This window comes from Beta vulgaris, chromosome 3, assembly GCF_026745355.1.
Source record: "Beta vulgaris subsp. vulgaris cultivar EL10 chromosome 3, EL10.2, whole genome shotgun sequence".
NCBI lineage: Eukaryota > Viridiplantae > Streptophyta > Magnoliopsida > Caryophyllales > Amaranthaceae > Beta > Beta vulgaris.
In genome coordinates, this window is record NC_079204.1 from 3,682,901 (window position 1) to 3,706,813 (window position 23,913).

The following is a 23,913-nucleotide window of genomic DNA, read 5'->3' on the forward strand; positions in this document are numbered from 1 at the left end:
CATAATATTTTTGTACGAAAATCTTATGCTATATTATGTCAACTACTATCATAATATGACTAGAAACGTGACACACGGATGAACTGAGTTAATTTATAGATGGGGTCAATTAGTCGAAATTATCGAGTAGTATTTGGTCTAGTATTTTGGTTTATATCTCATAATTTTGAGATTTGTGGATCAAACACCACTAGAGATATTTTGAGTGTAGGGATTTTTCCTTATCATTTCCCCCTCCCCTCCTCTCAAGGGGCCTTGCCTGCAAAGTCGGGGTGGGTTGACCTGTGTGAGGTACCAGTCCGATTAGGATGCCATCTTCTTCCTTGAAAAAAATTAATGTCGAAATTTACTAGAAGTAAAAAATAAACGGAGGAAGTATGAAATAGACTCTACACTTCCGTTTGATGAACATCTTAAATATTCTATTAATATCTTTATATACGCATAAAGATTTTAAAATATTATTACAAAATTACTGATCCCTCACATATTCCTTTAAAAACTCATACTTTTTCCTTAACAAATATATTTTTATTGAGAAAGTGATAGTCCCTCATCACTTTCTTTATGTAGCATCTATAAGAAAACGAAGGAAGTATATACGAAATTCAACATGTAAAATCCATAAAATTCAAGCATATAACCATATAAAAGGTGAGTGTGTCATGTTTGACCAACCTTATCCTAGCTAGAAGGTCGTAATCTTAAACCTTTCACAAGTTAACCAACCTTGGGTGAGTAGGCTAGACACATTGGGGAGGGTGGAGGGAGAAAGGTAAAGGGATCCCCTTTCCCGAAGTGTCCTTATTAGAATTTAATCCGCAAAGGTTGGAGGATTCCCTCCTTTTTCATTAGACCAAACGTCGCTTAATAATGAAGGTTCTAACTTGAAAACCAAATTATGCATTATATACATGATTATATGTGTCATATATGTCATATTCAAATTTTTTTCCTTCTCTTGTTCACATTTCTTAAATGGTAGGGAGAAAAATCTTTTGAATACCTCAAATCACATTTTTTGTTTTAGTTTGACATTTACAGGTCAGATAGAGTAAAGGGAAAAGTAACACATTTGTACCACAAAATACCATAATTGGTAAGATTTCAACCTAATAATATCAAATCTAGCATGAAAATCTTGTCACAAGTAACCAATTACTACTTTTCTTTTTCACATGTGTATTAATCTTCGTAGTCATAACTTGGTATATATAGTTGGTACTCCAACTCCAACTCCATCATAGATTCATACTTAGTAATTACTAAATACCTTTTTTAGTTATTAAGAAAGATAATTGGTCCGAAAATCAACTTCATTTAAGCCAAAAATAGAAGGCCTAAAGATCGATTGTCACATAAGAAATTCTCCAATATATCGTTGAAATGAAGAATCGAACCCTAAACAAAACCCTAAAATTCGACTAATACTCCACTAAACTACCACATCTCCCTCAATCATAAATACATTTGAGCATCTCCTCAGTATTCATACAAGTAATAATCCAACTTGCTCAATCTAAAGGGGTAGATTTCCCCTTATCCTCCCCCTTACTTACAAGAAACCTTGTCTACAAATCCGACTCAGATTAGACCGTGCGAAATTCCGGTTCAATTAAGACACGTTCTCCTTACCTTACCAATATAAAAACTCCATAAAAAGTACTAACCACTTTTAACCACCTTCAAAACCCAAAAAAAAAAACTATTCTAGAAATCCTACTTCCCTTGATCCCTTCTCACTTCCCATTTCCTTCCTCCATACCCTTCACTCTCTCTCCTCTATAGAACATACGAACAAAAAATCACACACCTTCAAACAGAGGAGAGAGAGAAAATAAAAAACGACGAAATCAACCCAAAATTTAGTCATCTTCTTAAAATTTCCATCATCAGTACAAAACAAAACAAAACAATAACTCCTGTAGAAAAAATCCGCCATTGTTGTGCACACTAAGTTTTTTTTTCTCTCTCTCTCCTCTCGTCCGATGCTTAACAGCGTCTCATCTTCGAGCTTATACAGCAACATCGGCGGACTATTTCTGTTCTTAAGCGGCGGCGCCGGCGGCCAACATGGAAGCGGCGCTACTGTAGCCGTCGCTTTTACTGCTGTTGCTGGTCTCGCTGTTTTCGCCGCCATTGTTTATACTCGTAGGTAAAGAATTTCACTCTCAAGAAAACCTCCCCCAATTTCTTTTCATTTTTCGTTTTTTCTGTAATTTTGATTACTGTGAAACCCTAGATTTCGTTTGTGATTGAGAGAGATTTCGATTTTTAGTTTGATTAGGTTGGGGGAGGGTTAGGGTTAGGAATTAGGGTTTTTTTCGAGGGTTTTTTGTGAATTTATAGTAGATGAAAGCTTTAAGAAGAAGCCATACTTGTTCTTCTTCTTCTTCTCCTTCATCGCCGAAAACATCTCAATCATCATCTAATTCGAAAAAACATCATTATTCACCATCATCATCTTCATCTTCATCGCCATTGTCGTCGTCGTGGGTTCATTTGCGATCGGCTTTTTTTGTTGTTGCTTCTTCCTCACCGGCATCTTCTTCTTCTCATCGGTGAGTTTTTCTCTACTCCTCTTTTTTAAAACTTCCCTTTTTTTTCTCTCATTTGAGAAATTCCAGTTTAATGCTCAATTTTAGTTTATTACATGTGATTTAGAGCTCTAATAGTTGTATATTTTTCTATAATCATGATATAATCGAAGTGTTAGTGTTCATTTTTACTAATTTTTGGGGTATTAAGGAAAGGTTGTCATATTTCTCAAAATAGTAATGGGGTTATGAATGGATTTTTTAGGATGTCCAATGGTTTAATTGAGTGATAGAAAGAGTGTAAGAATGATATATTTAAGCTTCTTTGTTTAATCATGTCGTATACTTGAGTACGAGAGATTGAGTGGGCACGATTTTGGGGGAAAGATTAGTCTTTGCTTGGACTGTGCTTGGGTATTCAGTAAGTAGATAGTTTCTTAGGTTTCTATTTTGGTTAGTGAAACTTGCTTTTTAGTTCATTCTTTGAGAAGATACGTTTCTCCGATATCTTTTTGGGAGATTTTCTCTGATGTTGGGGTTTAATGTTTGGTTAGTGGTCATAAATGGTGGTAATGGTAATTTAATTTAGTGTGAATTTGTAAAGAAGTTCTCATGTCAATAACCATGGTAATGAAACTTTATCACAAAATATGGGGTTTCCTATATAAATTTCCATTACCATCCAATATCACTCTCCAAATGGTAATAGATACTAACGATATTTTAGGAAGAAAATGGATGTTTTGAGATCAATTAGCATTACCTTGGGTAATGATGTGGGATTTACTTTACAAATTTACACTCATTATCATTATCACCATTTATGACATCTAACCAAACGGGTCGTTAAGGTTATGCATGGTTGTATGCCAATCAAGTAGTGCCATATATGTCTATAACACTGCGTTGGTTTTTCTAATTGACACATAGTACGGTAAGTGACTGATAATACGGAACTTAAAAAATGTTGTGGAAGGATGTAAAATGGACGGGGGTAACTTAGAAGGATGTATGTATTGACTCTTAGGCATGTCATGCAGAGTCACTAGGAATGCTATAGATTTTGGTGCTTGAAAGTTGAAACAGGTAATATAATGCAATTCTCTGCCAAATCTGCTTAAACTAGACCACTATGAGCTGGAATATAATAGACCAAAATCGAGTTCACATATTCTTGACCTTTGTCATGCTTCATTGCTGATCCACATTCTTATGGTGTCTTCTACATTCTTATTTGTTTTTCATTGGGGAGGGGGAGGGGGGCATTGAGCATAGCGTGAAATGTTCGTTGTGTTCTGGTACAGTCTGTTGCTTTATTGAAAGTGAAGATGTAGACAGGAAGGAGCACCAACATTAGTTAATGTGATTAGTCCAGTGAGATTAAAGAACAAGTAATAGATAAATTAGCAAGTCAGTGTACAATGATGAAACTCCTGTGATTGGTGTCATGGTTTGAAGTTGGAATACAATCTTTGCATGTGCATGTCCGAGCAATGGACAACAGGCTTTTGTTTATTATTTGTTGGCTTCTATTTTATCTTGATTATTAATGCAATACTACGCCTTAATGTATTTGTAATTTTTTTAGAAGTTTGATCTTTGTATTTCATTAGATGGTGAATGTCGAGTTATATTCTTATTGTCAGTGGTCATCTGAAGTCACCATGGTCTCGCAAGAGAAGGAAACATGCCCTCACACCGCAGCAATGGAGAAACTCGTTTGCACCAGATGGAAAACTTCATGATGGTGGAATGAAGCTTCTGAAAAAAGTTCGAAGTGGGGTAAGTCTCTGCATATGCGGATTCATATATTTCCTTGCACCCAATATGACTTTTAAGATAATAATGCTCATATCTCCTTTTTTTCATGTCCATATCAAACACTATTTGGTCAAATGATTGCACCTTATTTTTAGAAACTGGGAAACTCTATATTTTCTCTGAGCTGCTTTTATCTTCTAACTAGATATTTTATGCCATTTTTTCCTTTGTTGTGGGCCTGCCCCTTTGCTCTGACTTGTGACCTGACCACCTAGGTCTTGCTTATGAATTTGCTTACTGTAAGGCATTGAACACCATACTTTGGTCTTGTTGACTATTGGTTGCAGTCTGTGTTTTTTCTTCTTTCTAATTGAAAGAAATTTGTGGATATAATTGGATCAAACGCAGTAGATAAATTATAATCATCCCGAAGTAGAAAGGCCTTCATATTTTCAAATTTATGTTTTTGACATTCTTTGATGAATTTGTAGGGTATTGATCCCAGCATTAGAGCGGAGGTTTGGCCTTTCCTTCTTGGCGTGTAAGTACATATATGTCTCCTCCACAGCTTTGCTGACATGTTATTATGCACATATGATGTCTTTTAGCTCTGTGTCGATTCTGCTCCTGTTTTGTGATCAAGCAAGGGAGGGAAATAATTGTTTATTGGCATTATTTTTACGTTCTGGCTTGATTTTCTTGACTTCTAGAGCATTCTGATGCACTTTTGATTTGTGGTGCTTCTGAGGTTCAGGCAATGCTAGTGGTACCCCACTTGCTTTTCTTGCCTTGCCAGTATCTCATTTGCTTTGTTTTGAAAATTAAATCTATAGAACTTGTAATTTTTGGCCATCATGGTCAAGACCAAAATCAGTTTGGCCTGCCTCTGAATTAGCATGGTTCTGTTTTCTTGCCAGCATGAACGAGCACCTGATATGTACTATATATGCTCCGTCTTCATTGAATGTCACTGAAAAAGCTTTCATGTTTCAATCTAATTGATACTGTTTCAACTATTTGTGGATTTTAACACTTGTTTGAGGGATTGGTATTCTAGCAATTGTTTTACTGCATCGCAGCTATATTGTTTGTGGAAAGATGCTGCATATGCATACTAGCTCGACTTGCTTTCGATTTTTGTGTATTTGCTACTGTCCTATGGATGGAAATGCAATCATGCACCCTCAATGGAAAGCTCGATGGAGTGGAATTGCTTATGAGTCAGAGTGGGATTGGGTGCTGTTAATATGACTTCCACACTTGCTTTGCGAATCAATAAGAAGGAAGATTGCTGAGAAATGCAAAAGTTCAGTTGATTTGGTGCTTATTGATTTGAGCCAAGGAGCTGGTAGATATGAGAGCTAATGGTAGAAACAAAGATGTTTAACGAAAAAAATGAGCCTTTATTTTTTGTTCCTTATGGACTATTTAGGTCACTGAGACTTGTAACATTGATTCCTGAAGTGGAAAATTTTGTACTCGAAAACTTTCTAGTCACAACTTCAAATTTTCACTCCTATGTTGAACTTCTGGTGTAGCTGAATTTTTGACCAAATGTTACATCAACCTTTTCTTTTTTCCTTTGGGGGCGAGTAGAGGTTATGGAGTGTTTTTGTGTCTTCAATTATTTAGTTTTTGTCGTGGATAAAGTCTTGCACAGTTACTTGTTGTGTTATTGTCAAACCTATAGCTGTAAGCCCTGGCTTCCCGCAGCTACCACTTCTTACCTACCTTCAAATAAATGATAAGGTAAGAGCTGAAGTTTTCTCTATATGACACTTGTGGACACTTGCGAGAAGAAAAAGAACGCCTTTCAAAAATGAAACTGTTGTTTTTCCCCCGATTTGTCTTAATCTAAATTTAATTGTGTCCATGATCTTCATTTTGTTCAGTCACATTCCCTTGTACTTCAATATGTGTTGTTTGTGTACATCTTCTACTGGTTGTGGTTTACATTTTTTATGTTTATATGTATTGTTTTGATAATACCTAAGGGAAGACTTTTTTCTCATGGCCTGGAGGAATTATGTTGCTGCCTTTGTGGTGAAATGTTGTTTCCTTATGCTGTCACCTGTAATTTATAAAATGTGCAGTCAAGTTTTCTCACATATTAGTTGGTGTCATGGCTTTTAGTCCAGATTAACTTTTGTGCCTTTTCTCATTACAGTTGTGCCTGTTTCTTGTCAAGTTGTTGATGAATTATAATATGGAAACTAATGTGATCACTGCATTTGTTTTGTCCAAACAGCTATGATTTGAACAGCTCCAAAGAAGAAAGAGATGCTGTCAGAAATAAGAATAGGTAATATGGGTGTCTACAATCATTTTTGTACTAGTTAAACATAAGCAACCTTAAAATATTCATTTTTATCAGTTACCTCAAGTATTTTTATTTTGATGTTTGTATCCAGGAAGGAGTATGAGAAACTCAGGAGACAAAGTCGCCGTCTATTAAAGCAACTCGATGAGAATTTGGGGCTCGATAGCAATGGGAATAGTGAGAGCTGCATTCCGGACCCCGGTTCACCTGCCTCAGATGATGTGGTTAGTGCTCGAGAGTCCCTCTCCAGTGAGAGGGGAAGTTCTGATCTTGAGTACTCGGAAAATAATTCCAGTTCAGTATTGGATAGGACTAATAGCTCCCGACGGGTCACAAGTTCTAGTCCTTCTGTAATCTACAGTGATTCATCTGACATGGGATCATCTGAAGATGAGCAACTTGATGAACAAGCTTGTTCCCCTCCATCTGAGCAAGAAAATGATACTATTGATGTGGCTTCAAAGGGAGACCTTTCCCCTTCTAAGACAAATATGCAGTCTAATATCTGCCGTACTGAAGATTTTGCCAGTTGGCAGCGGATTATTCGTCTTGATGCTGTGCGTGCCAATGCAGAATGGATCCCTTATTCTCCTTCGCAGGCTTCTGTATCAGAAGACCGGGCATGCCGTTCTGCTGAAGCTGTCAGGCTTAAAGACTATGATCACCTTGAGCCATGCAGGATTTACCATGCTGCTCGATTGGTTGCAATACTTGAAGCCTATGCTGTGTATGACTCTGAAATTGGTTACTGTCAAGGTATGAGCGATCTTCTTTCCCCGATAATCTCAGTGATTGAAGAGGACCATATGGCATTCTGGTGCTTCGTGGGTTTTATGAAGAAGTCCCGTCATAACTTCAGGCTCGATGAGGTTGGAATCCGTCGACAACTCAATATTGTGGCCAAGATTATAAAGCACAAAGACGCTCACCTTTACAAACACTTGGTAAAGCTCCAGGCAGAGGATTGTTTTTTTGTGTACAGGATGGTGGTTGTCCTTTTTAGGCGGGAGTTAAATTTTGAGCAGACACTCTGCCTTTGGGAGGTGATGTGGGCTGATCAGGCTGCACTTAGGGCGGGGATTGGCAAATCAGCATGGAGCAGAATAAGACAACGTGCCCCGCCAACTGAAGATCTGCTATTATTCGCCATTGCTGCTTCTGTATTGCAGAGAAGAAAACAAATTATCGAGAAGTACAGTAGCATGGATGAGATCTTGAGAGAGTGCAATAACATGGCTGGGCATCTTGATGTCTGGAAACTACTAGATGGTGCGCATGATCTGGTTATGACTCTTCATGATAAAATTGGTACAACCTTCTGACTGACAACTGCTTAAGGTGTTGTATCACTTCTTTTTTCTTGAAGGGTAAGGTGTTGTAGCACTTGGTACAGAGCCATGTTTGAAAAATTATGAACCTTGGGCGAATTTCCAAAGCTTGTAACGCGTTCTTTGATTCTTCCAATATTTCGAGATGGCAAAAAATAATTTGTTCATTTCCGAAAGTTTGCCAGTTTACCTATGGTAGATGAGTGATCTACCTGAAACTGAAAAATATACCCAAAATTTCTAAGCTGAAGATACTAAGCAACGGCTAAAACAAAGGAGTAAACGTTCAAAGGAATATATTCCATGAAACATGGAGTATTACTTCGATTTTGTGAGCTTGGAAAAATTAGCTTTACAATTAAATTCTCCATTGAAAAATATTTTACATTAAAAATGTTTTACCTCGAATCTTAAATGTTACTTATTGTAAATTTCATGCAGCATAAACTTAACCGTCCATCAAACCACTTGAAAGTTGACAATGTTGATTTATGTTACTTTTGAGTATTGAATACCCTATAAAGTATAAATGAGAGAATTAATATCCAATAGAAACTTATATTAGGCTTCGTCTTTGAAGAATAAGAAAAATGGGTTCTTTTCTCTTCTACTTAAAAACTTGGAATATACCCACTTACACTTCACACAACACTCAATACCAACATATATCCTATCATCAATTATAGACTTCCTCTGTCTCAAAATATAATTCCGATCTCCTTTTACATAGTTTCCAACATATCTTTGACCTACGATATTTTTATTTCGTATTAGTAAAAAATATAAAAAGATATTATAAATGTACACATTGGGACAAATCTAACAAGACTCCGCATGAGTATGTTTTAGTCTACACGTTAACGAGAATATTTGATCAAAGTTTGTAAAATTTGACTCTAAAAATAAAAACAGAAACTATATTTTGAAACGGAAAGAATATTAGTTATCATTTATAATGAAAGTGCTTCGTGTGACTGGATTTGGTTTCCAGGGGTGTGTCCTACACATAATTTCAGGAATATAAGATCGTTCATACAAAACCACACCCTCTTTGTCGCAAATTCGGTAAATAGCCAAACTCTTAAAACATAGAAGTAATATTCATTCTTCAACAGTTACTGGGAAACAATTAAGCTGCAAAATATTTATAAAAAAAGAAACATAAAAACTCATCAGAAAAAATAATACTACAAAGCAAGAACACAACATTAAAGTTCTTAACGAAGGTCTGCCACATAGAATTATCCAAATGAGCAGTAGAATAATAACCCCTTAAGAAACTCAAAAACATAGCAATATAGCAATGATAGAAGCTAGAACATGACTTTCAGACATGACACAGTTAATAGAATTTGTGGAACTGGTCACTTCTCCAAGAACTGAAACTTCTGAATACCTAATTGAGCTTTGTAGATAACTATTCTCTAATCCTCCTTCTTGGTATAGTGCCGAACCACAAAAGCCAACCCCAAGATAAGAAGGGGCACCACGAACTGTAAGATCTTAATAATGAATTCGGAAGTCTTGTCATGATTGTAATGGGCCTGCTGTGGTGGAACATATGAGCGTTTTAGTGGGACGGTTGATACATCGACTTCTCCAATGTAGTACTTGTCCATCATTTCTCGGGCGGAGTCACTGTGGCCGACATCTTCAAAATCATTGGTTGCATCTTTACCTATAAAATTCAATACGGAACGTGTATGTCATGTAAGTAGGTTAATTACATGCTTAGTGATGTAGCAGAACTGTAGAAGTACAAATGAAATGTATGAAGATATGTAATGTAACACACCAGTAGCAGACAGAAGAACTTCATCACCACCAGGGTGATCATCCATGAATGGACTTACATCATAGACCTGTATACATCAATCAGAACCCAACATCATTAATCACAATTACTGATTCCTCCCGGACATAGATGTCACATGGTTACAACTCTTCATAAGTAAAAGATAAGTTGCAAATATTACAATATCACTAAAGATCCTATATATTAATTGGACCTTTCAGTCAATCTTTGTAACTCCATCTGAAATGAGACTATTATATCCGAAGGAAGGGAGAAGCATTTAGACGCAGCCAGAAGTAATATAACGTTAAAGAAAGTTCAGAAGATGTGCATATTCAAACAGGAAGCAGCCTAACAAAAGGTAATAGTGTAATGCTTGATACTAGTTCTGTTGGATAACTCAATGGCAGTAGCAGTTCAACAAGAAGAGGAAAGAGTCACCAAGGTTCTAAAAGAAAGGAAAGCACATGTCCGCTAAAACTAAAGTTCTATTATGCCTGCACAAGGGTTCAACATTACCACTAGCGATTGAGGAGAATATAAGAGTGTAATCAAAAAATCAGATTGATAGGCCCTGAAAGAACATAAATTCTTATACTACAACATAATTAATTTTGGACAACATTTATCCACTGACAGGATGTATCTGCCAATCAACGAAATACAGATTGGAGATCATTATTGTTGTTGCCACTGACCATGCAACTATGCAACAGTTCCTACTCGTATTGTGCCTGTGTATCCAATCAAGGATATTCTAGGACGCGTTTACAACTTGCAACAAGCAATACAAATCCACAAAACATCTCCACCCTCACTAGTTTTGAATCAGCATCCGTCAAAGACAGGACTGGTAGACAAGATTCGTGTCCATCGATCCAAAGGTTCTCAGTTATTTTATTTGACAGTAGTATCAACGTTTAACATTTTTTTCCTTGACAATAAATTTAACAACGACAATATCAACGCCTTAATCCCAACTTCTTTTCCTCGAAGTAAGTGAAAATGGAACATGAAGACAAACAAATCTTCAAGAGTTAAGTAAAATAGGACTGCTTCACATAAATAGTCCAAGTTCTCTCACAGATCATACATTCATTTCCTCATTACAATGTACTCATCCCCTAATCTTACAAACACTTCAACACATCATTCACAATTCAACTGACAACAAACTAATTCATCACATACTTCCAACCATAAATTCAGCTTAGCCGATCTTATTACTACAAACTCAAATTAAACAATTAGAACTTCTCCCGATTCTAAGTGCACAAATTTTTGGATGGTTATACATACACAATCACAAACAAATTATAGAGAATATATCACAGATCACTATATCAACTGGGTTTTGGCATAGCAAAATCAATATAAAACACAGACAAAATTCAATTTAAACAGTGACAAAATTCAATTTAAACAGTGACAAAATTCATAATCACATAAGAACAAAAATTATGTACAAAACACCATAAAAATCAAACGAAAACAAATTGGAAAAGAGATCTAACCTTTCCAGAGATAATCAACCAACAATCCTTATTACTGTTGTGCTTTGAAACCTCCTCAAAGGTATGAACTTTACGATCTGATGCCATTCTAATGCTGCAAAAATTAAAAAACAAAAAAGTTCCAACCACAAAAATTCAGCCAAAAAAGAAAAGAAAAAACAACAACCCAATTAATCAAAAAACCCAAGTGGCAAATTACATGAATTGAAACAAATAATTGACAGAAAAGAAATAAGATTAAATTTTTAAGGTAGATCAAGAAAAAGTTTCGTTACTTACAAGAGTATGGAGATAGAGAGAAAAAGGGGTTGATTTTTCTACCTCCTTACCAACCACCCTTTAAATTACCCCAATTGTGGAATTGAAGTGTGGCAGTGGAGAGAAAATGCTTAAATATTTTAGTGGGTTATTATTATTGACCTTTATATTGAAGAGAAATTTCTTGGTGGACAGGGACTTCTGATCTGACTTTTTGTTTGCACGGCTTCCAGATCTTTCTACACTAGAAAAGTATAAAACCACATGTTCTCTCATTCTCTTTGTGTTGGTCGTTTTGTACACTACAACCTCCCTTTGTTTTTTGTTGCAATATTTTAACCTTTATAACCTTTGATGATGATCTATATACTTCTTTCGTTCTGTTTTAAATAAAGCGTAAGGTTTGAGTACGGGAATTAGGAAAGGAGAAAAATATGATCATGTTTGGTAAATGGTATTTTTTTATTAGCTTTTGACTTTTCAATTTGATTAAACGGTCAAAAAAGTGTTTAGTTATTAGCTTTTTGATTAGGCTGAAAAGCTGGCTTTTTAAGCCAAAATAAAAAGGTTGTCTGAAGTAGCTTTTTTGGATTGGCTTTTGGTTTGTTGGCCCACGAACTCTCTAATAAATAGACCAACAGTCACGACTAAGTTTACCAAACATTTTTGCAAACAGCTGGCTTGAACAGCCAACTTAAAATGTCAATACATACCGTCAATGCTTCCAGCAAGTCAAACAAGTTAACTAAAACAACCAACAACTAACAACCAATTGCCAAACAACCACACAAAAGAGGATCTCATGTGATGAGGAGAGATAGATAGGACTTAAAAGTAAATACCAGATAAAGTAACGTTTCATTTATATTGAAATTGCTTAAATGGTAAGTGTTTCATTTATCTTAGAATGGAGGATGCACAAAAAAAAATATAATCGTATATAATATCTTGTTTGATTTGTCTCAATGTGTATTTTCTAAATATTTCATTTACATAATTTTTATAAATATACAATTAAAAATATTAATGGTTAAAATTATGTCTCGACAAGTATGAAAACACAAAAGTTGCAATTGGAAAGTAAAATAGGGGATAAAAAAGAAATTTCAAGTATTGTAATTATCCTGGTTGTTGAACCTTAGTGATGTCCCATCTTATGTGAATAATGACAAAGTATAAAATGAATTGATTATGAAGAACTATAGGGAGCATGTAGTTACACAATTATCTTTGTCATATGGAAGTTGTTAGATTAGTTTTGATGTGAATTTTCAAACTATTAGCTCTAATTCATATGATTTATATTAATACTTTTTTTACAGGAGATTTATATCAATAATTCATTAAATCGGAAAAGTATATATATAACTTAAATTATTCATAATCAGCTTCCTTAAACAATTGATAAAAAAAAAAAAATTCATGTGTGCTTTGAAAATAGGAAAAGTTTATTATTCAACTAGAATGACTATAAAAGAGTATTTTATAGATTAAATCAAATCTCTTTTTTTTTTCTTCTCAAGAGATTGGAACTTAAAAGTATGTAAATGTGATATCAAAATATATAATAAGTAATAAATTAGTCTGATATAGAATAAAATTCCCCATACCAATATAGAATAAATTTCTCCAATTCTCACGTACTTATCTTGCGTAATCGTATCTTATATCTTTCTTTGTTTAGAACAAAATTCATAGATAATGCTAAGAAAATAAATCCCACTTTGCATCAAGAAGTGCAACACAAGTTTTTATTAAATCAATGGGTAATTCTGTAATGTTGGTGTCCTGAGGTCATGATATTAGACCTTGTAATAGCCATATTTCTTCTATTTTAAGATGTATGGAGATTTCCCTTCAAAAAAAAAAGATGTATGGAGATTATTGAAATGTGTCATCTACACTATGTGGCAGACAAACCTGCTTGACAATGTCGATAAATGTATAAGATTGCTCTATTAACATTTTGCAATATAAAATGTCATATAACACTACCAAACAATCATTTAAGGTAAAATGGAGTAACCTTTGTCATAGAGGAATCACTTACAAGAAAATATTGGAATTTCTTTTTTTTTGGCGAGACGCGTTGAAAAAGAAAATAAGAACGCCCTCATTTAATTTCCTTCCGAAAATTGAACAGACAATATATACTGTAAAACTTACATATTTTTGCATATTTTAATATTAATAAGACGATTGAAAATTAATTGAAAGCCAACAGTAATAAGGACAATATTTTGCATTTTTTCATAAGAGAAACTAGTTCGCAAATCGTTATTATTTGCAATAACTTGATTTTATTATCTTTGAAAAAGTAACCGATGTGTTTAGGTTAAAAGTCAAACGAAATTAACTTTACTCACTCAACTCATACGAATCTCAATTCGTCAATCCCAAATTTGATAATATCTAAATCACAATACACTCCCTTACATTCTCCTGCATCGTGTGCACACGTCAAGACACAAGAGTTACCCACAACTCCACAAGTAGGCTAGGCCCAATGGCTCATCATCACATCCCTTACTTTATTGTGTTTGGATCCTTTAGAGTTTTAAAATAACTATACAAAGTAGAGTTTGTGCAATATCAACCATTGAATAAAAAATCAATGGCTCATATATTATCTTTCCAAAATTCTCCCTATTTTTTTCATTAAATTCCCCCCTAAATTTCCCTTTACCAGCATTACGAGTCCCTGACTTTGAAATGTACGGTTACGATACAACTCAACCATGTAGGGCTTGTTCTCTTCGACATAAAACAGCTGAACTGAACTGAAATGAATAGTGATATGTGAGAGTAAAAGTATTATCCTGAGCCGAACTGAACTGAATTGAAATGAATAGTGATATGTGAGAGTAAAATATTATCCAGAGCTGAACTGAACTGAAAATAAACTGGGGAGAACAAACCCGTAAAGTTATATTAAAACTCTAGAGAATCTGAACTTTACTCTAATTAGTTAAAATCTTAAAAGATGGTACTCAAAATCTAATATCAAATTCCGTCCACATCATCTACGCTCACCATTCTTTTCCAAAAAAATCATCACATCTTTAAGGGTATGTTTTCTTCGACATAATATAATTGAACTGATTGCACTGAACATAACTGAATTATAATTAATGGATTTGATGATTGAAGCTGAATAGAACTGATTGCATTGAAATGAATTGAACTGAAGTGATTGTAACTGAAATAAATTGAATTGAACTAAGAATGCAATCAATATTTTTAGAAGGAAAAAAAAAGGAAATATCCGACAAAAAATTAGAGGCTTGTAATGACACCACGTGTACCCAAAAATCAGATTTCCCACAATTTGGAACTGTGTCTTCCTCACGCACTCACACTCCCATTCACCGCAATAGCACAACACCACTCCTCCTTCTTCCTCACACTCTCTCTCTCTCTTTCCACCTGATATTTTAATCTCAATTCAAACCTTCTTATTTTCAAATTAAAATCCAGAAACTCTAAAAACAATATGGAGATAAAATCATCTCGTTACCTCACCACTTCATTCAATCCACCTACTCCTAAACAAGAAGAAGAAGAATTAGAATTCGACGAAAGCGACGTCGTTTGGTCTTCACCTGAAAAAACAACCACCGCAATCACCGCCGGAATTCCCGTTATTTCTGTTACATCCACCTCCGCAGCCGGACTTTCCGCCGCCTTACTCTCCACCGGAGAACCTCAAAGTCCGACTTCAATCCAGCGTAAAACGACGTCGTCTCCTGTTTCGATGATTTCGTCGTCGTTGAAGCGTGGTGATGGGCCTGGGTTAACGGGCTATTATTATGGGAGGAAGGTCCATCAGTCAGCTCCTGTGAATGTTCCTGTTTGGCCCACTGGGCTTGGTAGAAGTAGACGGGCTTTTGGGCTGGCCCAGTTTGATGAAGTGGATGATTTTATAGAAGACTATGATGATGATGATGGGGAGATGGTTCCGCCACATGAGATTGTAGCTCAGTCGTGTAAGACGACGTCGTTTTCTGTAGTTGAAGGTGCTGGAAGAACGCTTAAGGGTAGGGATTTGACTACTGTCAGAAATGCTGTTTTTCATAAAACTGGCTTTCTTAAATGAGTTAAGGTAGTGTTTGGAAATTTGTATTTCATTTCAAATAATGGAATTGAAATCTGGAATTTAAAGCTTGTATTTCAATTCCTAATCACTATTTTAAGGGAGTTTGAATTTTGATAGAGGAGAGAGAAATAGAGATTTAATGGAGGAGAGAGAAAAAGTGTGGGTTTACTAAAGGAGAGAGAAATAAATATTAGAAAGTGTGGGTTTATCCATGGAGTTGGGATATGTATAAGGAGAGAATTTCAAATGACAAGGTAATAGCTTGAATTTTAAATTCTACTAATATAGGCTTTTGATAAGAATTTGGACAAATTCCATAATTTCAAATTCCATGCCATCCAAACAATAGATTTCATCCAAATCCAGGATTTGAAATGAAATCTTGCTATCTAAACATAGCATAATTGAATTTGTATTTGCTGGTTAAATTATTCATATTTTTAGCTAGAATTAGTACTATTTTCTTTGTAACAAAATAGATTTTACACGTAGGAAATTGCACTATACCTATTATATTTGACCATCTATTTTTTTAGTTTTAGACAAAATCAACCACCACTATATGATATATTGTTGGAGACAAAATCAACTGTTACTATATGATAGAAGGTTACGAGAATTGGTCTTGATGTATAAATCATAATATTAACTTATTATAATTTTTATTAATATACAGTTAAAGTTATTAATGATTAAAGTATTGCATCTACAAGCATGAAGATCTAAGTTCATCCTAAAGATAGTACATCGATATTAAAAACAATGAAAATAAATTGAGCATTATTTGCTCTTGCATAATAAGTAAAATAACATAAATAACTTAAATTTGGAGAACATTGCTAAATTTGGAGGTTGGTGATGTTAGATAACTGTGTTTTAGCTCTTCAGTCGATGGTTGACAATCGCCATAATGATGATGGATGTAGTGAAAGAAGTATACGGATTTCATAACTGGAGCAACAAAGAACAGGCGAGATTTACATCTCGTAACTTGACCAATTCTCGTGACTTTCTATCATATTGGACTCTTCGATCGGATTTCGTGAAAGAGTTACATTCCTTTGTGACTCAATATCCTTGTGAGTGGATATTTGAGGCTTCTCATTTGAGGAGAAGTTCAATTGAGTTGACGCGCTATAAAGCCAATCGACAAATTGGAAAGTTGCCTTTAGATATCTTTTTGTCAAGGCAATGATTGATAAGATCAACTAGACTAACTTTCTCGCCGATGAACTCAAACAGGAATGGTGCACGACCCAGATGGAGACGACGAAGGAAAGAACTAAAGAACAAGGGTGATGGGCCAGGCTCGCCAGCAGCCGCGAGCTAGGCCAGCCACTAGCAAGCCTGCAGGGCGGCGGGGACTGAGGATTTCTCCTAGCATTTGTAGTTTGGGGAATGAAGAGAGAGAGTGTGTTTTGGTTTTGAATTTATGAGAGATCGAGTTTTGATCTTCTGGTTTTTATTGAAGGGGGACATATAACAATTAAAAAAATTGTTATAGTTTAAAAATCTGAAATATCCACGGCAACTAAGTAAATAAAAATATTCAAATATATTTCAACTAATGAAAAATTAGTAGTTGCACTTATGTTTTTTTTAAAAAAAATCATATGAGGATTAATCCAAAACAACAAAAAGAAAGCACTTAAGAAACTAGGGAGGATCGGATGAGCTAAGCGTGGGAAAGCCACACCTTGAAAATCCTCATCTATAATTCTACTTAGTAAAGAGGGTGCATTATCTAAAAAAGAGACTGATGTTTTGAACCATCCATTGATTTACAAGCCAATCAACTACGTAGTTGGATATAAGTTTCTTGCTACATGGATATACATATAACTTTGGTTCTCACATGTGAGAGATAAGTATGATGCATCCAAAGATCAAAATAGAAAACAATCATAGTGATGCATGCCTAACATGCATAATAATGTTTTTTACTTAACACACATGTTATGTATGTGTTAGTGAAAGATTAAGGAAATATATGTTAGAACATTGCCTCATAAGCTAGTAGATTATTTTTTAAAAAAAGTATTCAATTAGATTTGCGGTTATAAGAAACTAGCTTACATAAAATTTTAGAGAAGTTAAAATCGTCATTGTAATTGATGCAGTGAAGAGCTTTATTAATCTCAATACATTGTCTTTCATATCTATACTAATATATTAAAAGACGTTCCTAAGAACGTATATGTGTCACGTGTCACCCTCCCTCATCCAATAACATTATATCCACGTCTTTCTCATATAGTAAAAAAAAAAATAAAAAAAAATTGTTTGCGTAAAAATTCGAACCCATAACCTCAAGTATGAAAGTAAGAAATCCAACCATTACTCCACCATACCATTATTGATTTTGTAATCAAAATGAATGATAACATATGAATGAAAAACTTTTGAAATACATATAATGAATAAGATGACTTTTTAAAATGAGTATGAGAATACTTATTTAACTACTAATAAATTGTAGCAAAGAGAAAATCCGGGGCATCGCCCGGGCCTAAATACTAGTTTTCTTTAATAAACTGCTGCATGTTTGAACTGGTGATAACAATTAATTTCAAGTGATTATAGCTTATAAGAGTATGTAATTAGTTGAAGATGATTAATGCTAATTAATTCCATTGATGGGTATACATTTGACTAGCAAATTTTATACATAGATGGTTGAACATATATATATGCTCAAATTATTATCTAAAGACAACAACGGAAGGCTAAGAAGCAGCTAGACTACAACCTCTAAACATTATAAATTACATCTATTTATATACACCACCTAGACAATGATCGACGACGTACCAACTAGCTTAATTGATAGAATCTTGTACATATGTAACAAAGACCTAGGACTGAATATGGTCTATATCAGTAGCCACAACTGAGATGGTTAGATCAATATTTATCACATCACTGTTGAATGTATTCTTATTTTCTATTTCTTACTTGTGTTTCCTTTAATAACTTGTAATTCTCACTGGTGCAAAATTTTTCCAAAATTGTGCTTCCATATTGCTACAATTAGCATTTACCTCTTTTGGCTTTCCCTTTCATCAATTTATTCCTGTCCTGTTTCTGCCATTAGCAAGCAAAAGGTGTCTATGAAGAATTAAAGGTCATACAGATTGGTGGCTTAAGCTTCGCCAAGGCAAGTATCGATGATGGAAGAATCCAGAACCCGTCTCCACATATCAGTCCCGAAGCTACTGCAGGAATCATCAAACTCGCTTTCTGGCTGTTTAACCTATGCCATACAAACACCACCAAGCTCCCCAAGCACATATCGATGGCAAAGTAAGCGCCAACAAGGAAAGGCACAGCCATTGCCATTGGAAGGGGGATCCACTTACCTATCTTTTTAGGTGATGTGTCCCTCACCAAGTTCGCGAAGATTGCGAACCCGAAAAATGCATAACATAGTTGGAGGCAATGCTGAGGTAAAGCAGAAAAGCCCTGTACTCCGAGGATGGCCATATTCCGGTAGATGAGGGCGTAGGGGGCCTTGTATTCTCCTTCAGGGTTACCAATATCAAATGCCTTGTAAAAGAGGAAGAATGTGAATGGGGCCACCACACACCCAATTGCAGTCCCGATTGCCTGACTAAGGAGCATTGACCTAGGAGAAGTGAAGGTGAGGTGGCCGGTCTTGAAATCATGCATCAGATCTGAAGAGATGGAAACGATGGACTTGATTAGACCACAGCCTACAAGCCCTGCAACCACACCAGAGTCTTTACCCACTATTGCAGCGAGCACGAATAGAGCTACTTTTCCATAATTGTAGGCCATGTTCATATCTGTTAAACCAGCACCATATGCATTGCAAAAGCTGAGGGAAGGCGCTAGTATGTAGGCAACAACAACATAGTACCACTTCAACTCTGGGAACATTTTAGGGATCACGATGATAGAGATTATGGAGAAGAATGTGTAGCCGACAAATGCAACCCAAATGGGAATTCTCTCTCTCATGAAGAACTCGTTTCTTTTAAGATCATCAAGTCCCTGCTTTTGGTTATCTGGAGCTGTTGTAAACAAAGTCAAGTGTTAGGCTGGGCATTTTAGTCCATAAACGACCAGCCAGAATGAATGCAATAGGCTTTAGGTTCCTGATGCTAATAAATAGATCAAGATATTAATGGTCAAATATGTGTTGCAAATTTTTAAAGAACAAGGAGTTCAAAGCACCAAAAGCTCAGTCAGGAATCTTACATGAGCCAAGGTTTTTGTCTTTCAAGCGAACATGGATGTTCCTAATGGTGAAGAGTAGTATCTTGAGAAAATTGTAGAGCCCGTCGCCTAGGATTAGGGCAATAGAAATGAAAACCTGCAAAAGTGCACCAAATGCAGTTATAGACAAAGATTACATCAATATTCAAGGCTCATATAACTTCTATTGGTAGTGTGTAATTCAGTTCATATATACCTTGTATCCATTTAGACTCTTCATGCTGCTTTCTGGCAATGACGATGGGAACCATTTTCCTTTCAGATTCCCGATAAGTGGCCACATTACTCCCCAGGAAAGAATAGCACCAAAAAGCAACGACAAGTTTACGAGGTGAGAACATATCATTCCAGCTCCAATATAGGTCATACTGAAATCAAAATAAAATCTGCAAAATTCATTTCAGATAGTTCCAATTATGATGGATCAGTAGAGTTTAGATCTAACATCAATCGGGATTAAACACTTACGAGTTTTCCCATGCTTTTAATCCAAATGTTGGAAACTGAGAAAAGCCACATTGGTCTCCACCAGAATAGAACCATTGGAAGAAGCCCCACAGGAAACTCATGGAGAAATATTTCAGAAAGCCATGAACTTGCTTCCTACAGAAATTTCATACAACAGTTACATTATATCGATCTCCAGCAGCTTATTATCAGAAAGCTACGGTAAATTTAGATCAAATTAGATAAATGATTGGCTTACTTGGCCATCTTGTCTCCTTTAGGGGTGTGGAAACCATTGATAAGAACTGCTGTTGCAGTTCCACTTGGATAACTTAGCTTGTAGTCTATTATCATGATCTGCGGATCAAATTTACAGAAAGTTAAAATTACACTATACACCACAATACCTAAATGACAGCAATTGTGGCAAGATATGTGACTTCTGATTATAACTATCTAAATCGTCTAAAGTTCAACCTAGTTCTCCGCTGTAACACACTCTAGTTCCCACCGTCCTTTCAGAAAAGTTCCAAGAAAGTCTCCCATGAAGCTACATTTTTTCGTACTAATTTTCTCTTTCAATCCACTATCATTCTTTTCATCTACTTTTAACCATTAAGTTCCAAAAGTTCCTCTGTAGTACAGTGATCAAGGACACAAATGGATGGATGAGAAAGAAATACCAACTTATTGGACGTCAAACTCATAACCCACAATCTTAGGTTTCCACTTAATAGGATAATTGAACATGCTCTAAGCATTTTGTTATTATTTTACCCTATACTTCTCATTGACCAACACATAACACTTATATATTGAAGTTCTGAAAGCTGTACCGAAAATCAGTTTTTAGATGATCGTTTTGAAGATAAACCTCTCAAATATTTATCTTAGTCGAAAATTGATCACTGAGAAGTTTTGAGGTCCAAAACAAAACAAAAACAGTAGACATGTTTTGAGGAAGTATGTTATTTGTCATTGTATGCAACACTCTATAAAGGAGCTGGCTCTTCCCTCATTGTAAGGTTATACAAATAAGATCACATGTTCGCAAAGAAAGGCTAAACAATAGAGTTAACAGGATAAGGAGAAAAAAAAGAAGGTTAACCAAGTAAAGAAAATTCCAATTCATTACAATCCACATGTAATGAGTACTGAAATTCTTATTCTTCATTCTCTTTCAATAGAACTGGAAAGCCAATAAAGCTAGAAAAGTAACCATATCTCATAGTGGGAATTTAACCCCACATCTTTGTGCCCAAAACAAAACCAAACACAAGGACAATAATCAAAGTTAACCACAGAATATTCTAAGATAGATTGTCCCTACACATTAGCTCAGCATACAGAATGTTCTAAGGTGACATTTTGTTTATAAAGAATACAGAGAAAAAGGATGATACAGACCTTTCTAAGAGGAACCAATGCCACCAACCCAACGAAACAGCTAACGAAGAGAAATCCAGTCATCCAACCGATTGCAGGCTCCTTGTAGCTATTAGGCGAATTCCCCATAGTTTCGACCCCGGCTTGCTCATATGTCTTCTTATTCAGACCCAACAGATATGATCCAAACCCTCCTGTATATGTCAAGATGTAAATCAACAGAAGTAACAACTACATATTACGCAATAATAATAAATAAATTACACATCACACAGAATATCAATACATTAACCTAAACAAAGCTAAAGCCTTGAACAAATGAAGCAGTTGATTAGTTTCATTGAACAGAAACTTAGTCCAGCTAGGATAAATCAAAGTCTTACCCACTAATTAGTTGGCTAATGGTTTCACCCCTAGTAAGACAGCGTCCACCAACGAAACTGGTGTCTTAAGTTCTAACTACCCATATGCCATATGAGCAACATGTTAGTGTCCAACTATTAGACAAAGTCACCTAACAAAATTTTGCATGATTTTTCGATCCAATTATCTAATGAAGTGCCAAACATCCATACTCAGTTATCCATGTCAGTACCAAACAGGTATTTGAGGTGATAACAAGATACACAACTTTACATTAAGAAGCATTTTCACTATCTTATTCAACGTCAAACTTCATAAATTTTGGCTCAAATTTTCACCAATATATAAGCATAATATAATTAAGAGAGACTTTCATAGACTTATTTCAATTTGTACCTTCAATATATCAACCTTTTATAATTGTTATCATTACGTAATTAAAGATATTTTGTATATCAATACGAGTATACAACCCGTGTAATTAAAGACATTGATGGTTAAAGTTGTATGTTAAAGACTTCAGAGAGTAACTATATACACACATTAATTTTCATCATTTCCAAAACATTTGTATCTCTAACACCCCAAGTCCCCAACTATTTCCGTGCTAATAAAGTTGTGAAATAATTGGAACCTGAAATTTCCCCGTTATTCGAAATCCCAGCCCATTGTATAACATAACATAACATAATATAGAGTTCAAATATTGGACATCATACATAACATCATTGTATAACAAAAAGCTAGACATAAGTGGATATCTGACCTCCAACAGCAATACTGTAACAAGCAACTGCACACGTTTGAACAATGGTGTTCTCTTGTCTAGTAAAAGGAGTGGTCGAAATCCCAACTTTCTGAAGTAAACTAGTCCAACTTCGAAGTAACACAAATGCAAGAAGAGCAGCTGACACATTAAGATTAGGAACAAGACCAGTTGTAAGATTCAGTTTCATCACTATTACACTGTAAATCACTCCAATTATTGTACTTGCAATTACTCCTCTTATAGTAATCTGTTTTTGCCATGGTTGCACTCTTATTATATCTTCTTGCACATTGTTTTGTTCCTGGAAATCTTCTCTTTCTATCTCTCTTAATTCACTATTACTTCCCATAATCTGCAATAACAATGTAAATCATTAAGAAAATTACCCATTTCTCAGAAAAATGATTCAATCTATGAAATTTAACTAATACTTATCAAAGATGTCAACTTTTTTTTGTTTTTGTTTTCTGAGAGATCTTACTTTTACCTCACTCCAATGAAGTTAGCTTTTTGCCGCAAAAAAATCAGATTTTGTGACGATTGCAAAAGACAAACCCTCTAAAAAGAAACAAAAAGAAATTAAATTTCCCAACTGGGTATCTCTATTTTCCAATAAACTCGCATTAAATCTCAATAAAATCTACCAAAAAACCCAAATCATTAAATGGGTAGTTTTTGTTGCACTAAAACATTGGAACAACAAAACCCAGAAATCTGAATTTCAACCCAAAAATAAGCATAGCATTTATAAGAAATAAGAAGTTTGACAATAACAAAATCTCACCAAAACTTTAGTGCCAAATTTTCTGGTACTGCCATAGTAGTAGTAGTACAAAGTTTAACTTTGTACTACACATAAAATGTGAAAAAGGTTTTGCAAATAAAACAGAAGAAACAGTTGTTGGGCTGAGATTGATAGCTTGCCTTCTCGTTGACTCCCTTTTTTATTTTTTTGTTCTCCAACCTCCACTGTAGCAAGATTTTGACAACGAAATTTATACTTAAAAATGAATTCTTTTCTTTAAAGCAATAGAACTTTTAGGTGTGTGGGCAAAAACTTGGTGAACAGAATATGGAAATGTCAATTCAAACAAATGATC

At 35.0% G+C, this 23,913-nt stretch overlaps 4 protein-coding genes across 11 annotated transcripts; 2 read left to right on the forward strand and 2 right to left on the reverse strand.

Annotated features, from left to right (window-relative positions):
* The first annotated feature begins 1,688 nt into the window (after nucleotides 1-1,688).
* On the forward strand, nucleotides 1,689-8,113 carry LOC104888172 (rab GTPase-activating protein 22). Of its 4 annotated transcripts, none has more exons than XM_010673058.4 (5): nucleotides 1,689-2,155; nucleotides 4,184-4,319; nucleotides 4,790-4,839; nucleotides 6,547-6,600; nucleotides 6,710-8,113. In XM_010673058.4, the coding sequence occupies exons 1-5, from the start codon at nucleotides 1,989-1,991 to the stop codon at nucleotides 7,938-7,940; spliced, it is 1,638 nt and encodes a 545-aa protein (XP_010671360.1). In that variant the 5' UTR covers nucleotides 1,689-1,988; the 3' UTR covers nucleotides 7,941-8,113. The 4 variants fall into 4 exon arrangements, with proteins under 4 accessions (XP_010671360.1, XP_010671361.1, XP_010671359.1 ...); XM_010673059.3 differs by having other exon boundaries at nucleotides 2,016-2,155; nucleotides 4,151-4,319; XM_010673057.4 differs by lacking the exon at nucleotides 1,689-2,155 and adding an exon at nucleotides 2,162-2,561.
* A 1,002-nt stretch (nucleotides 8,114-9,115) lies between these two features.
* LOC104888173 (cytochrome b5) lies at nucleotides 9,116-11,732 on the reverse strand. Its single transcript, XM_010673060.4, has 4 exons — nucleotides 11,535-11,732; nucleotides 11,256-11,349; nucleotides 9,742-9,808; nucleotides 9,116-9,624 (listed from the first exon to the last, which is right to left on the reverse strand). Exons 2-4 carry the CDS (start codon nucleotides 11,340-11,342, stop codon nucleotides 9,371-9,373), a joined length of 408 nt encoding a protein of 135 aa, XP_010671362.1. The 5' UTR covers nucleotides 11,343-11,349; nucleotides 11,535-11,732; the 3' UTR covers nucleotides 9,116-9,370.
* Nucleotides 11,733-14,843: 3,111 nt separating this feature from the next.
* LOC104888174 (hypothetical protein) lies at nucleotides 14,844-16,298 on the forward strand. Its single transcript, XM_010673061.4, has one exon. The coding sequence runs from the start codon at nucleotides 15,007-15,009 to the stop codon at nucleotides 15,607-15,609; it is 603 nt and encodes a 200-aa protein (XP_010671363.1). The 5' UTR covers nucleotides 14,844-15,006; the 3' UTR covers nucleotides 15,610-16,298.
* Nucleotides 16,299-18,209: 1,911 nt separating this feature from the next.
* On the reverse strand, nucleotides 18,210-23,913 carry LOC104888175 (metal-nicotianamine transporter YSL3). 5 transcript variants are annotated; one of them, XM_048640133.2, is made up of 9 exons: nucleotides 23,598-23,913; nucleotides 23,301-23,371; nucleotides 22,811-23,165; nucleotides 21,703-21,875; nucleotides 20,555-20,652; nucleotides 20,317-20,451; nucleotides 20,045-20,234; nucleotides 19,831-19,945; nucleotides 18,210-19,643 (listed from the first exon to the last, which is right to left on the reverse strand). In XM_048640133.2, the coding sequence occupies exons 3-9, from the start codon at nucleotides 23,160-23,162 to the stop codon at nucleotides 18,718-18,720; spliced, it is 1,989 nt and encodes a 662-aa protein (XP_048496090.1). In that variant the 5' UTR covers nucleotides 23,163-23,165; nucleotides 23,301-23,371; nucleotides 23,598-23,913; the 3' UTR covers nucleotides 18,210-18,717. The 5 variants fall into 5 exon arrangements, with proteins under 5 accessions (XP_048496090.1, XP_010671365.1, XP_010671367.1 ...); XM_010673063.4 differs by having other exon boundaries at nucleotides 23,295-23,371; XM_010673065.4 differs by lacking the exon at nucleotides 23,301-23,371.

Excerpts from the sequence above, each read along its gene's own strand:
- LOC104888174 (XM_010673061.4), top strand. The coding sequence starts at position 15,007 with ATGGAGATAAAATCATCTCGTTACCTCACCACTTCATTCAATCCACCT.
- LOC104888175 (XM_010673065.4), bottom strand. The coding sequence starts at position 23,162 with ATGGGAAGTAATAGTGAATTAAGAGAGATAGAAAGAGAAGATTTCCAG. Across the intron at positions 21,876-22,810 it reads TTACAGTATTGCTGTTGGAG|GAGGGTTTGGATCATATCTG; the intron begins GTCAGATATCCA and ends TGACATATACAG. Across the intron at positions 20,235-20,316 it reads TTAAAAGCATGGGAAAACTC|ATTTTATTTTGATTTCAGTA; the intron begins GTAAGTGTTTAA and ends TGAATTTTGCAG.
- LOC104888172 (XM_010673057.4), top strand. The coding sequence starts at position 2,353 with ATGAAAGCTTTAAGAAGAAGCCATACTTGTTCTTCTTCTTCTTCTCCT. Across the intron at positions 2,562-4,183 it reads GCATCTTCTTCTTCTCATCG|TGGTCATCTGAAGTCACCAT; the intron begins GTGAGTTTTTCT and ends TCTTATTGTCAG. Across the intron at positions 6,601-6,709 it reads GCTGTCAGAAATAAGAATAG|GAAGGAGTATGAGAAACTCA; the intron begins GTAATATGGGTG and ends GTTTGTATCCAG.
- LOC104888173 (XM_010673060.4), bottom strand. The coding sequence starts at position 11,342 with ATGGCATCAGATCGTAAAGTTCATACCTTTGAGGAGGTTTCAAAGCAC. Across the intron at positions 9,809-11,255 it reads GGTTGATTATCTCTGGAAAG|GTCTATGATGTAAGTCCATT; the intron begins GTTAGATCTCTT and ends TGATGTATACAG. Across the intron at positions 9,625-9,741 it reads AGTTCTTCTGTCTGCTACTG|GTAAAGATGCAACCAATGAT; the intron begins GTGTGTTACATT and ends TGAATTTTATAG.